At 48.1% G+C, this 13,659-nt stretch overlaps 4 protein-coding genes across 4 annotated transcripts; 3 read left to right on the top strand and 1 right to left on the bottom strand.

Annotated features, from left to right (window-relative positions):
* Nucleotides 1-540: 540 nt before the first annotated feature.
* On the top strand, nucleotides 541-937 carry JR316_0007781 (uncharacterized protein; the record flags this gene model as incomplete). The annotated part of the gene is made up of 2 exons (XM_047893505.1): nucleotides 541-569; nucleotides 655-937. The coding sequence occupies 2 exons, from the start codon at nucleotides 541-543 to the stop codon at nucleotides 935-937; spliced, it is 312 nt and encodes a 103-aa protein (XP_047746820.1).
* A 420-nt stretch (nucleotides 938-1,357) lies between these two features.
* JR316_0007780 (uncharacterized protein) lies at nucleotides 1,358-2,637 on the top strand (the record flags this gene model as incomplete). Its single annotated transcript, XM_047893504.1, has 4 exons — nucleotides 1,358-1,532; nucleotides 1,586-1,794; nucleotides 1,852-2,016; nucleotides 2,065-2,637. 4 exons carry the CDS (start codon nucleotides 1,358-1,360, stop codon nucleotides 2,635-2,637), a joined length of 1,122 nt encoding a protein of 373 aa, XP_047746819.1.
* Nucleotides 2,638-2,864: 227 nt separating this feature from the next.
* Nucleotides 2,865-8,456, bottom strand: JR316_0007779 (uncharacterized protein; the record flags this gene model as incomplete). The annotated part of the gene is made up of 10 exons (XM_047893503.1): nucleotides 2,865-3,212; nucleotides 3,288-3,884; nucleotides 3,937-4,233; nucleotides 4,286-4,529; nucleotides 4,559-4,817; nucleotides 4,867-5,609; nucleotides 5,656-6,158; nucleotides 6,649-6,805; nucleotides 6,848-8,115; nucleotides 8,169-8,456. The coding sequence occupies 10 exons, from the start codon at nucleotides 8,454-8,456 to the stop codon at nucleotides 2,865-2,867; spliced, it is 4,704 nt and encodes a 1,567-aa protein (XP_047746818.1).
* An 879-nt stretch (nucleotides 8,457-9,335) lies between these two features.
* JR316_0007778 (uncharacterized protein) lies at nucleotides 9,336-11,646 on the top strand (the record flags this gene model as incomplete). The annotated part of the gene is made up of 5 exons (XM_047893502.1): nucleotides 9,336-9,650; nucleotides 9,705-10,000; nucleotides 10,046-10,171; nucleotides 10,328-10,623; nucleotides 10,673-11,646. The coding sequence occupies 5 exons, from the start codon at nucleotides 9,336-9,338 to the stop codon at nucleotides 11,644-11,646; spliced, it is 2,007 nt and encodes a 668-aa protein (XP_047746817.1).
* Between the last annotated feature and the right edge of the window lie 2,013 nt (nucleotides 11,647-13,659).

The following is a 13,659-nucleotide window of genomic DNA, read 5'->3' as shown; positions in this document are numbered from 1 at the left end:
CACCCCCAATTCCCCACGAATGCCATATCAGGCAAAAGTGCCATCTGTGGTAAATTTGGGCTAGATGGATTCAACGATCACATGTGCGGGGTGCCCACCGTGCCCCTGGAATTTCGCAGTTTGTTGAATTTGTTCTCTCCCTTCAGCTCTTCGTCCTACCATTTCCTACACATATATTCTCTGGTGCTGTGCACCCTCATATACCCTCTTTTGCACAGTGTATTTTTGTTTTGTATTATATCATGTCCTGTGTAATTTGTCTCCAATCATTTGAAGTATCTGAGAGGCAGCCAATAGCACTGCCCTGCGGTACGTAATCTTACTCTGTTACTTAGAATATCAACGTAGCTGATTTTTGGTTCTACTTCGCCAACAGGGCATGTGTTCTGTACTGGTTGCATTTCCCGGTGGACGGAGCAGCAGGATGAGGATCGAGGGTACTATGAGTGCCCCAATCGGTGCTCAATAAAGTACACTCCCTTTGGTGCGCGTGATTTCTCCTAGTATTCCTCAAATGGCTACTTACCAATGCCATGAACCATGGCATTCCGCACTCAGATGCCAGAAATGTATGTAATCTCCCCTCGTGCTCGTAAATTGTGGCTAGACCAACGCCAGTACATATTACTGATCACATACTCTCCCACAGTATAGACAGCCAGAAGCCGACGAAGTTCTGGTCGGACATTATGTACCTCTTTTTGTCGACTTCTCATCCGAAGCCGACGAGATTCAGGCCTTGCTCTCAAAAATCGCGCGGTTGGAGGCCGCCCTTGCAGAGAGCAAGAGTTTAAACGAGCAGCTGCGTGTGGACAACAGCGTACTTGAGGGGTCTGTCAGGCGAGGTGCAGCGGTTGTTGAAACCATGGTCTCGGGAATGAAGGCTCTCGAGGCGCAGCTTGAGGAAGTAAAGCCACATAAGACAGTTTATTTATAACGTACATTACCTAAGATTTAATAATAAGGATATTACGTGACATACGGTGGATTTACTCCCGCTACCTAATTAGGAGATTAGCGTGATGTACGTGTGATTTAGCCTGGCAAATCATAGCGTACATGACGTGCCATTTAGCGCTAAATGGAGCCGCCGGGTGGCCTGCGGGATCCGCGCGTCTACCTACACGGAAGAAACACGGGCCGGAAATGAGCCGGACGGGTCCATTTGCATCCCGTGTATTGCAAGCAGACGGATCCGCTTGACCCGTGTTGTGCTGTCAGACGGACCCATTCATCCATCCGCTTCTGTATTCCGACAAATATCCGCCTTGAATCGTACATTGGATGACCGTTAATATATGTAATAAGGTGTATAGATTATACTGGCAGCAAATTCCTTTCCACATACCCTGATAGTATGGATTATGCCTTTGAGCTAACCCAATCCCTCTCAAACTACATGAAGGCAAAGATAGCTAGTCGTCTTTGGCATGCAGAACTGCCTAATCAAATCCGGGAAAACTTCAGTGCTGAGACCATGTTTGAGTGCAATCTAGCTGTGGAGGTGATTTTGCAGGCATTTGAAAATCAAGGTATGCAATCAATAAGCTTTGAAAATTGAGATTAAATAATGTGTGAATGGCAGAATATACGACGTGGGATGCAGAAGAATATTTGACCCATCTCAGCGCACGTTGCACGGGTCAGAATTCTGCCGTTGAGGCTCGCCTGAAAGACCAGTTTCCTCCGGTGCATTCCACGTTACAGTACCAAACCCTGCCCGGAACTGTAATCGATAGTGCAGGCAACATATTGGTGTGGTACCTGCCAGGTATTTTGTCAGAGACAAGGGTGGTGAGTTTTAGAAACGGACCGATTAATTCCTATATTATGCGTTCTAAAGAGTAACAGGAGAGTGTGTGGAATTCATTACGGGATATTGAAACAATGATTCACAAGGCGGCACCTTTGGCCACAAGCTGGAGGGTCAATGACAGTTACTTTCGACATGAGCCAGGTTGGCTTCAACCTGGAAATCTTAACTTTTCCCCGGCATGGTTTCAGCAAGGCCATGAGGTGAGAAACTTGTTTGCTAAGTATTATACTGCCTCATATTTTCCTCAGACGTCCAACCCGCTTGAGGTCTCCTTGGACTTGTGTAATCCTATTGGACAGGAGTTTATACGAGACATGATGACATCTTCGGCTTTGCTGGGAGCCATCTTGAGCATTATACACCCCGAGCAGTACCGGGCGGGAATAAAATTTCTTCAACGGCTTGCTGCGGAACCGGAGTTCGTCCATAAGGCCGAAATATTGAAGCAAATTCTCACAATATGGAGTTCGCCCTTTGGAGTCATGACCGCCATCAGCAACCGAGATACACCGTACCATCGGGATAATGGGTCATGCTACTCATGGTACGATTTTTTGATGCCACTTGGGAAGGGTGAACACGGACGGCTTGAGCTTCCTGGCCTTGGACTTCGGTACAAGTATGATCCCATGACCCTTGTTGCAATTACTGGCAGGTTGCTTCAACACGGCGCGGTGTGCGAGGGAGATAGGGCAGTCATAGTCTATTACATGCGTAGGAATGTATTTAAAGAGCTGGGAGTCCAAGAGGCGGGATGGTCTACTACGTACGATCTTTTTGCAAATTTACCGGCCACCAACACTTTTGATTTTGAAATATGATCAGTTTTTGACTTGGAAGTTGGGTTTGGGGAAGATTTTTTTATATTTCCAAAACAAAACGGTACGAAAGCTACAGAACAACCAGAATTCTCTGTCCCAGGGTGTTTCCGACGCGCCCGCGCTGAGCTCTTCCAAGGTTACCGGAATCATCGGACTCCGCCGTCGTATTACCGGCGGAAAAGGCATCATCCGCCTCCTCTTCGATGTCCTGTGCGAGAGGTGGGCAACTAAGATTCCTCATCCCAGGGTGTTTCCGACACGTCCTCGCTAAGCTCTTCCGAGTTACCGGAAGCATCTGACTCCTCCGTCGTATCACCGGCGGAAGACTCCTCATCCGCCTCCTCTTCAAAGTCCTGTGCGAGATGCTCTAAAAACGTAGCTGGTGTAGAGGATTCAGTGGTATCGGACGTTCTATCAATATCATCCTCTTCTCCCGGGAAAACAGGTCTTGACCTTGCGTTAAAAAGGAAGGCATTGCTGGTGTGTGCATTTGACGGAGGGCTGACGGAACCGGGAGTAGGCAGAGTATCTGTTGGGAGATGAATATTTGCAGTGTTGGAGGGTGGCGAATGATACTAGAGTGGATGAAAAGGTAGTTCCTTGACGGCAATAAAAGAATAAAAAATGTCGTTGATGTAAAATGAAGCGACTTTGAGCTTTGAGACCTCGAAGGACCGGGCTTGAGCCGTTATAGCGCCCCAACTGTCAGGAGAAGGGTGAACGGGATGCTGAAATTTGTATTTGGCTGAAAGCCCCTTGCCGTTAGAGAACGGGTGCTCCTTAGAGTCAATCCACATCTTCTCCAATACAGAATATCTGCCCAAGGCGGCCGAAGAAGTAGTCACTGCTTTATGGGCATTTTTCATTTTGTCCGCCACATTCCGGCGCAGGTGAGCCAACTCCCTCATTACGCCCGTTAGGATAGGCTGACCGCAGCGGGGACAGTAGGGCGGTCTGTGGTCAGAAATTGCAATTGGGGATGTTTCATCCCGCGTGTTTGCAACACGGGTCGGCGGATTGGGTTTCCCCGTGGGCGGTGAAAACGCGGAGCCGTGCTTTCCCGTCAACGCGGATCCGTGCTTCCCCGAGGTGGGGACGGATGTCCGTTCAGCCGCCTTTCCCTTGCCCTTGGGATTGTTTTCCTGATTTCTTGGAGGCCCAGAGGTAGATGAACTTGCGCCCTCCTTAGCTTCTTTCCTCTGATTATTTAGCCGGAGTACCTCTTGTTGGTATTCAGGCAGAACCACCTGGTGGGAAGGACGCAAATCAGATATAATCCACAGCAATAAAAAAACATACCTTGTTCCAAAATTCTCTTGCTTGCGATTCAACGGTAACAAAGGCAACTTGCCACTCATCGCCTTCAGCAAATCCGTCCCTCCACCAATATCCCCAGCTCTTGGTCTGATTTAAAATTTCATCATCTTCCCATGCTGACCAGCTTTGATTTAGAGATTCAAATAGAACAGCTCGATGGTGGGGAGTTCGGTTCAAAACGGCATGTACGCTCTGATTGAGAATTTCTGATATAAAAAATGGAATATCGACTTGGAATCCATTGACATAGCAGTATCCGAGTACTCTCAGCAGTATAGCCTGACGACCAGTTCTCAATACAAGATATAATCGTTCAAAATTACTGTCTTACCACCTCCAGGTCGAGCAAATACATCCATTTTTGGCGACGCACGGAGGAAACAGAGTCTCCGTTTGCAATGAACAAACGGTATCCGGCACGGATCCGTGCACCACAAATATGGACATGAACTTTGGCCAGAGCACGTCGCTCATCATAGGTAAGGAGATGATGTTCGTCCTCGACAGGAGGTTTAAAAAGCCGCGGTAAGTGCATGAATTCAACGAGATGGGATACAACAAGAATGTTCAAAGAACTGGTTAATCTGTAATTATAAATCTCCACACGGACGGATACTCCGGGTTAATTTGACGGAAGACCTTATCCGCGGCCCGCCCCAGATCATTCCACATGGCAATCTGCTTTTGAGCATTTGCCCTGTGACCAACTAACCTGTCAGGAACAAAATCATGCCGTGCACGCCATGTCTTTGCCATATACACATAAAATCTGACAGTCCATTCCATTTCCTTTTTTGTCAAGGCCAGCTCCTCTTGCCATCTATTCCTCTGAGCTCGCGCGCGGAGCCAGTTTAGCCTAAAGACTAAGAAGCCCTTGAGAAAAAAATTAGAAATACAAATAGCAGTACTCACACTCATTAACGTATAATTGATTATCATTGTCCAGGCCCTGACGGGATCTCCAAATCCAACTTAGACGGTCCGAGCTTCCTCCGCGAATGTTCGGATCCGACACGGCATTACTATGCTTGCAATCATGGACTTGCAGAATGGGATATTGTTTCCGAATATTATCCTCGTCTCGCACGCCAGCAGATAAATAGATCATCTTCTGACGGTTTGTGTTGTAGAGTCGCCGGTGCAATTTCCAGGAAGCATTCAAAAGCTTGACGCCATCCCAAGCACGAGTCCCCATATAGACGGAGTCGGCGGTCCGAACCTGATATTTATACTGCCAAGAAAGCTGGATCAAGGCTGACCGGACCGCTTCCAGACAGTCCTCTGCGTGGCCATGTCTTATTTGAAGTTCAAGTTTGCGAAGCCCTTTTAAAATGAGGTTTGTTCCTGCGTCAAGGCCGTCAAAGAAATCTTGTTTGACGGCGGAGGGAAACGGAAGCGGCTGTCGTTCCGGATCCGCGCGGGTAATGTTGACATTTCCAAGATCAGGATCGTCGTTGTCACTGACTTCATAGTCAAGTATGGGAGCGATGTCCCCTTGAATATCCTCCAAGACATCTTCGCCCATGAAGGTCATAGCGGATCGACAGAAGGCTTCAACGCGGGTCCGCATGGAGCGACGTTTATTGACCAAGTCAAGTTTCTGCGCGGTGGAAGGATGCTTTCCGAGCTTTCTGACATGGTCCCTGAGCTCCAATCTAAAAGCATGTTAAATTCTGTAGGATGCAATTGAAATAATTGTACTGCGCTTGCTCCAGTTTTAAGCCGGATGATATCCATGCTGCCTTTCCAGTAGCACCATTAGATGTAAGTTCCATATTTGAAAGATGCAATTCAATTTCTTGGCGTCCAGCAGCCGTTTTCACTTTGCTTGCCATTACCTTGCCAACAGCGTCGGCCACACCTTGTTCTCGGTCCGCTTCTGCTTTTGAAATTTCATCTTCCCAAGTGTTGATGAGCCCGGAATCTTGTTGATCCGTGATACCCCTATAAAATCGGTCTGTGATTCCGGACTGTTCCCGTGCCCGTTTGAACTTTGCAGCAATTGTTGCAGCCATATTAATGGTCTTCTTCCAGTTGGAATCCCCCATGTGGTCGTCCAAAACCTCTGCTCGATGGGCAGTGGTAGCGGAACGTGTACTCCGGGATGTGTCATTTAACACGGACCACAACGGCTCCAGGATTTCTCCGTCAATGATTCCCACACCCGGGACATAGGTGGATGCGTAGTTGTAAAGACATTCCGTCTTGTGCCCGTGGACGTGAAATAAACCAATTGCAAAAATCATTTTAACAGAAGGTGGCCAATGCATTTTTGTGGACTCTGAGAGACGCCTTGCCAAGTTAACGCAATATTGACAGTTTATATCGTAGATTTCCAAATGTTTTGTGATTCCCTGTGTGTTGGTAGTTTCCCTGGCCTGAGTCAAAGACCAATCCATGTGCATCTGCTTTTCGCCTTTGTCAAAATCGACAACGCTGGATGGACAGAAGCATCCGTGCCTAGCGCAAGCGTGTGCCCCAATTCCACGTACTCTCTTACCCGGGCTGACTCTGTTTTCAGCTTTCTGGGCGTGGTAGTTATGACATGTTTGTTCCTGATATTTTTTTACACGGAGGATAAGCCATCCGCCGTGGAAGATTTTTTTGACACGGAAGGGAAGCATCCGCCGTGGAAGATTGTGACACGGAACGTAAGCATCCGCCGTGAAAGATAAATCATGGTAGATAACGCACCCGTTTATAACGTGGAGCAAGAGAAATTGCTTCCTTGATGTGCTCCTTGTATGGGCCCGGAGCAGTCATGTATCCTTCTCCAACGCTCAACCAAACATAGTCTCCCTCGTTTTTCTGATTGAGGTGATCTGCTTTGAAATTACCATCTGCAACATAACTACGTATGTACAGATTGCTATTTGCTGTTAATTGCAGTCACCCTTGAAGAATAACTAAAACTTGCCTGTCAGCATCATCAATCCAGGTATCAGGTAGGTTTATTCCAGGCTGTGGACAGGCGGGGCAGAATAAGGCCAACTTCCCTCTCCTATCTTCAACTTTGGGATGATCCTCGGTCCGCGTCATTTGTGGTGCAGGCGGACCATCTAATCCGCCGTGTCCCAGAGACGGGTCCGTTGACATTCCGACTTCTTGAGACGGACTATCAGATCCGCCGTCAATTGGATCAGATACATTAATACCCATCCTCTCTGGTGATGAATCATGGCAATGATGATAGTAAGGGACCACCGCTTCTCTTGTATGCCCTTCTCCATATTGTCGTCTCAGGACAAGGTCCCTGTATTCTCTACTAAGCCTTCTCAATTCACGATAGCGGTTCAGCACCTTTTTTGGAAACGCTGGCGAAGTCAGTCTTCGCAACTTTTGGTAATACTGATAAGCCGACGTTTTGCACTCGAGGTTGTCCATCCGAAAGTCCTCAAGGACCTCAACTGTGAACACAGTTTGAACGTTTTCAAAGCTGGCTGCAAATAATCCCATCTCCAGATACTGTAAATCGATAGACGGAAGGCGGACGGACCGGCATGTGCATGTTCGCACGGGCAGATAATGGACTCCGGAGGTGTGCACAATTGCCTTGAAAGGAATTCCATTGTTGTCTGCTGCCTTTGGACGAGGTTGGTCCAGATAGGTTGTATCGACTTCCTCGAATAGATCATCATCTTCATCGTCTCCATCGTCCAGCTCAACCAAATGGGGTACCTCCGGGTCCGCCAGAAGCTGAGCCGTAAAGGATTCTTGGTCATTGCTCGCAGGAAGCGGATCCAGGTCCAATCCGTGTTCATCCTCAAAGATGGGCGAATTGTTTCCGCCGTGCCCATGACTCCCGGATGAATTGTTTCCGCCGTCGCATCCTAGATGGCTCGGATCCGTGGGATAAGGACACCGCTTCCCATTATGACCCAAATACAACTTGACACCCACTTCCCACAGAGCTCCCGGACGGAAATATAGACCCGTCCACTTCTCAACGCGGTGGAAATGTGTAAATTGATGGTTTCTTCGCAGGCATTCAGAACACAAAATTCTAGAGCCAAAGCATTGGCAACATCTCCACACTCCAGACATTCCTTGACATTGCTGACACCGTCCATTCAGATCCGGATCCGGGGCTTCTCCTCCAATCATTGTTCCAAGATACACCTCTCGTTTCGGGAGCCATTCCCTCAGGTAATCATTTTGAGACTGGATAGGTAAAGTCATCCTGATCATTCTACTGAAAACATGTTAAAACATACCTTTCCTCCCGTTCTGTCGTCATCTAGCTGTCTCAGGTTATCAAGTACCTGCTGATCAGTTAGATCTCCCGGATAATGAGGTATTTCTTCTTCCAGAATGTTGTGTTCATGGTTTTGGAAAGAGTAAGTCGTTGTTTGAGGGAGGTTTGTTGATGATGATTCTGCAGGAAGTTTGTGGATCCTCGGCCGCCCTCTCTTTCGTTTCTTGGCCCCACTAGACCAGGAGGCCTCCCGAACATTGGGAAACTCCTCATCCGATCCCCTATCAGGTACTTTCTTGAAGCCCATGGATGTTGGAAACAAAGAGTCTGACAGCCTGTGAGCGCAGATCTAAATGTAGTATAACATGTTTATTTCTGTAGATAAATTTCCCTCAATTATGCCGTTTTAAAGAGGAGAAAAATAGCTTTCATATGATCTATCTTGCAGCATATTTGGATGAGTGAGTGAAATGTTATGAACAAAACTTAATCCAGAGATGCACAAAATGGACGTGATCCCATCATAAATGTACAATATGATGCAGAACGACCCTTTCAGAACCACACTTTGGAGTGTTTTTGAAATATCTTTTCACTGGCTGGCCCCTCATTCCTCCGGCGTATATCATATGAAAGATATTTTTAATAGCTACCGAATGACATTTTTTGTAGAATGTGAATCCTCGTATTTAAGGAGATATTCTCAATATACTAGAAAATGTGTCAAAATGAGCTCACTGGGATCATTATATTTTTTGAAAAAAATTATGCATTTGAATACCTCTCATGGTCTCTGAGATGACTGCCGTTTTGGGTTTCACAAGTTTTGGGTGAGAAGACGTGAATTTGAATTTTGTGTTTCTGTATCTTTACAGCCATCTAACAAGAATTTAAAACCTTGTAAGATTATCTTTATATAAAGCGCTAAATGTTTACAAAATTTCATGTTTATTGATTGAGTGCAGAGGGAACTATTGCAAAATCATGAGGTCAATGTATGTGACAGCGACCAGCATGCTTTGATCATCGTGGCCGACGATGAAGCGGGATTACCTGATTGGGAAAAATATGACATCACATCATTCATTTAGTATGATCGGAAGCTTATTTTATCTCCGTATGACGTGAGATTTGACTAGATCACACAGATACTCATCGATAAGCTACTTGTTACATCGCTGCAATTATGCCCACCATTGCATCCCCCGACGCGGATCCGCTTCCTTCCACCGCAAATGCCACAACCCACAACGGACCCAGAAGCGGACAGACGGCGGAGGGTGACTTTCCGCCGGAAGAATCAAATATATGGACCACAAAGGAAATGCGCGTGTTGAAAAAGCATGTACAGCCCTACAAAGATACATCAAAGTCATCCAAAGCAGACTACATACAGAACACTGTCATACCTGAGCTGCAAGCTACATGGGATCACAGATACTCTAGACGTGCTAGGAAGGAAGATAAGCAACTACACAAAGAATGGAAGGTGAAGAAGCATGTGAGCTCGTTGTTTCTTTGAAAATTTTGTTACACACATAAACCATCACAATAGCGAATTTTTAATTGGTTTAGAAACCATGCGTCAAATCGAATTGGTGTAAAATTGGAAGGATTGAACTCCCGTATAACCTTTCAGACGGTATTCCGTGAGGAGAAGTCGGCAGAGATTGACTCCGAGGTTGCGCTTCTATCAGGGAATGCTGCTCGTGGAAGTAAAGATTGGATGAAGTTTTATCAACAAGGACGTAAGCAGGTTGAGGCCAGATTGACTCAGGAGGAGCGGGACAGGTTCATGGAGATCCTCGAGGAATGGAATAAGAAAGGTGTTTCAAAATCAATGAAGGCAAAGTGAGTCGGTGGAACTTGTTTCCGCCGTCAATCTGACATCTGCAGGACTGCTGCCAGGCAAGGCAGAAAAATACTTCGACAAATGGAGAAACTTAAGTGGCAGAGAATGGGTATGAGGTCCATTACCTTTGAGGGGCATTATGATATTGAGGGTAAAATCGAATACTCAATGTAAGTGTTAAACACGGCATGAACAAGTTCCGCCGTGAATGCTTACGGCGGAAACTTTATCCGCCGTAAACACCCTACGGCGGATAAAGTTTCCGCCGTAAGCATTCACGGCGGAATAATTTGGCCCGTATTAATGTTGACTGATGGGCATTGAAGGACCCAGACAAGCGATCTAGCACTCGACGATGTCAGAATTCCTTCCTTTGGGCAACTCTTTCCATCCGAGTTGGCCGCTTTTCGCAGAGCGTTTGTTCAATACCTCGTCCACATTTCAGAAATAGAGAAGGGTGTGGCCAATCCAGCACTGCCAGATGCATCGTTTCATGAAAAATCCCTCAAGTTTAGCAGCAATGGATTTCCAATAGTACCTAGTCCTATCTATGGCTCAACTGGGAGAGAAGTCGCTTATGCGCAAAAGTCAATTATTAGAATTTACATGAACAAGGTTTATGGTGTGTAATTTGTCTATGTCCTCAACAAACTTGCTAACTATGTATACAGCTTTAGCCAAGGATAGGCCTGGTTCAAGTGTTCCTTGGGATGCTCTTGAAAGGCGTTCTGCAGAAATGATTGATCCAGAGTATTGGCCAAGTTCAATCCCCGTGACGGATCCGAGCCGGCTCCGCCTGGAGTCAACTTCTGCAATTCTCAAGCTATGGAGGGACCGTCAAGCGCAAGGAGACATCCCCTTTAAATTCTCAAAGGTTTTTGGAAATGGCTATGACATTATGGAACCTCTCTATCCGTCCAACTTGTTTGACGGCCTAGAAGCCCACCCGATACCTCCACCTCCTGCAGCCATAACCAAACGTCGGCTGAGGCAAAAAGCTATACGACTTCAAACCCAATCTTCAAGCGACTCTGAATCATCCAATCTGTCAGAGTTTGATAATGGACGGGGTAGTCCGGCATCCGCGATGCCACGCACTACTGCCAGATTTGAAGTCACGCCAGAGACGGATGAGACTCCTACCGACGCACCTTCAAGATCTAGCGAGCCACCCTCTCTACCAAGTAGATCCAGCCCAACAATTGTCAATCCATCATCCAGCCCAACTCCAGAGGTTGAGGAGGCGCCTCCCAAGCCAGCTAGAAAGATTATGCCAAGAAAAAGAACAAAGCCATATGTCGGAACGGCGGAAATGGACGGACCCGATGAAGAGAGTTCTGTACCCCCCCCAGTTAAGCCAAAACCAACTAGAAGGATTCAACCTAGGAAAAGAACAAAGCCCTACTCAGATCCACTTAACACAGTGGAAGAAGATGGAGTCCAAACAGGAACAACCCAAGACACAGATAATACACGGGCCGGCAGGGACGTGACTTGTGATGCCTTTGTGGAGACAGTAACAAGTCCAGATACGGATGAAACACGGGCCCGCAGGAATGTGACTTCGGATGCCTTAGCACTTCAGGAAGCAAGTCTGCTTGCTGTAGCAGGTAAAAGACAAAGAAAAAAAACTTTGAAAGCCTAGCTGTTGAAGTAGATTCATGATACCTATTGAATGTGATGCTTTTTATTCTTATCTTGATGTTTCTCAAACATGTTTTCACACAAAATCAAAACAGAAAGCGGGGTTCATTAAAAATCATCAAGTGCTACTTTTTGGGAGAGGTATAAAACAGATGAGCACATGAGAGTAAAAACTATATACAGTCCAAATGATGAAAAAATTGTATAGGGATGTGAGCAATGTAATATATGACAGGCAAAAAAGGAGACCAAAAAAAAGTTACAAAGAATTGAAATACACTACTTTTTTTGGGCCTTGGATTTTTTGGGCGAGCGCGATGCTTCAGCCAGAGTCGTTTCCGCCTTTCGCTTTCGTCCAGCCCTTGTCTTTGTGGCTATGTTTGACGCGGGCAGCGTGGACGCCACGATCTCAACATCCTCCTCCTCCACAATTTCAACCTCGTCGCTGTCCGAGGGATCAGACAACTCCGATGAGTGTCCATTCCCGGATGGCCCAGCCTTGGAGGATGGCTTAGCCTTTGACAATGGCTTAGCCTTTGAGGATGGGCCGGCCTTTGACGATGGCGCGGCCTTTGACGATGGTGCACCCTTTGACAACGGTGCGGCCTTTGACGTCGAACTTCGAGGACGTGGAGCTGGGAGAGGGGGTGGTGGAGACAGGGAAAGGATGGGCGGTACCGGTGGGAGCGAGGGTCGGCCAGCTGGGGGGGGCGAAGGCGCTTCCGGAGTCGAACCGGGCAAGAATAGCGCTGTTGGTGGCGCAGACACGGCAGGGAGGACGGGTGCGGGTGGAGGTGGGGGAGGGGAAGGGAGGACAGGTGCTGGCGGTGGTGGAGGAGGGGAAGGGAGAATGGGTGCTGCTGGAGGTGGAGGTGGGGAAGGGAGGGGTGCTGGCGGTGGTGGTGCGCTTGGGGATTGTGGCACAGAGGTGGGTTCACGGGTCCGCGACGGACCCGATTCTTGTTCGACCTCCGTCTTGGAGGGTCCTGCTGCCTGTTTGGGGGCGGGATTCCTTTGTTCATCCTGCTCCAGCAAATCGTCGACCACATCTCGGACGTGGTTGATCCTCTTGGTGATGTCGTTGAACATCGTGACGGAAAGCGAGGTGCTTCCTGCCACTTGTTCTTTGGCCATGGTCCATTCGGCCTTCACCTCTTGGATGCCGTCCTTGATGCTCTTCATCCTGTTCTCCACCGCCAAGTTCGTCTCGGCAAACGTCGCAATCCGTGCATTAATCGCCGTCATGGACGCGGATAACCCGTCCAGCCGTTCCATGATTCTGCCTTGGCGCTCAAAGAGCTGCACAAGCAGTTCTCCCACATCCTCGGGGAACGACCCTTCCCCGGCCTTCCCCTTCGCCGGAACATCTTCTCCCTCCTCCAACTTCAACGCCTCCCCATAGCTTCCTAGTGGCGTCGTCAAAAATTGACCCACGAAGGTGTTGCGCCCCGGGTAGAAGCTGCAGTGGATCTTGCGAGACTTGCAAGACTCGCAAGATTGGTGCTTCACGGGGACGAGAGGCTCAGTGCCTGTCTCCCCCTTGACATAGCATGGCACCTTGAATTTGATGCATGCCGTGCACCTTTCCACCATGTCCACCATCCCCTCTGGCACCTGGCGCACTTTCTGGGATCTCGACCGCGCCTTCCTGATGGGGGGGACATCGTCCTCGGTGTCCTTCTTTACGGAACGCGTGCGCATCTTCCGGGTGGGGGTGGCAGTGGGGGTGGTAGGCGGTGCCCCTTTGTTATCGCCTTCGTCGTCCTCGTCGACGTCCGCGTCCGCGTCTTCGTCCGTGTGGCTTCCTATGATCGCCTTGCTCCTGAATTTCCCCTGCTTGGACTTCGCCAATCTTTCCAGCTTCTCCCTGTACGCTGGGTGACCGGGCATGTTGGAGGCGGTAATGTGGGGAATAATTTCCCCCTTCTTTGTCCGTGGGCCCCTGTAATCCGCTGGAGCCAACTGAATGGACTCCACGGGGTCCGCCGCTTTCCGTTTGCCCTTGTCTTTGTGG

The sequence above is a fragment of the Psilocybe cubensis genome, chromosome 7 (assembly GCF_017499595.1).
Source record: "Psilocybe cubensis strain MGC-MH-2018 chromosome 7, whole genome shotgun sequence".
Classification (NCBI taxonomy): Eukaryota; Fungi; Basidiomycota; class Agaricomycetes; order Agaricales; family Agrocybaceae; genus Psilocybe; species Psilocybe cubensis.
The sequence above is the reverse complement of the archived record's forward strand: the minus strand, read 5'-3'. Positions and strand labels throughout refer to the sequence as shown.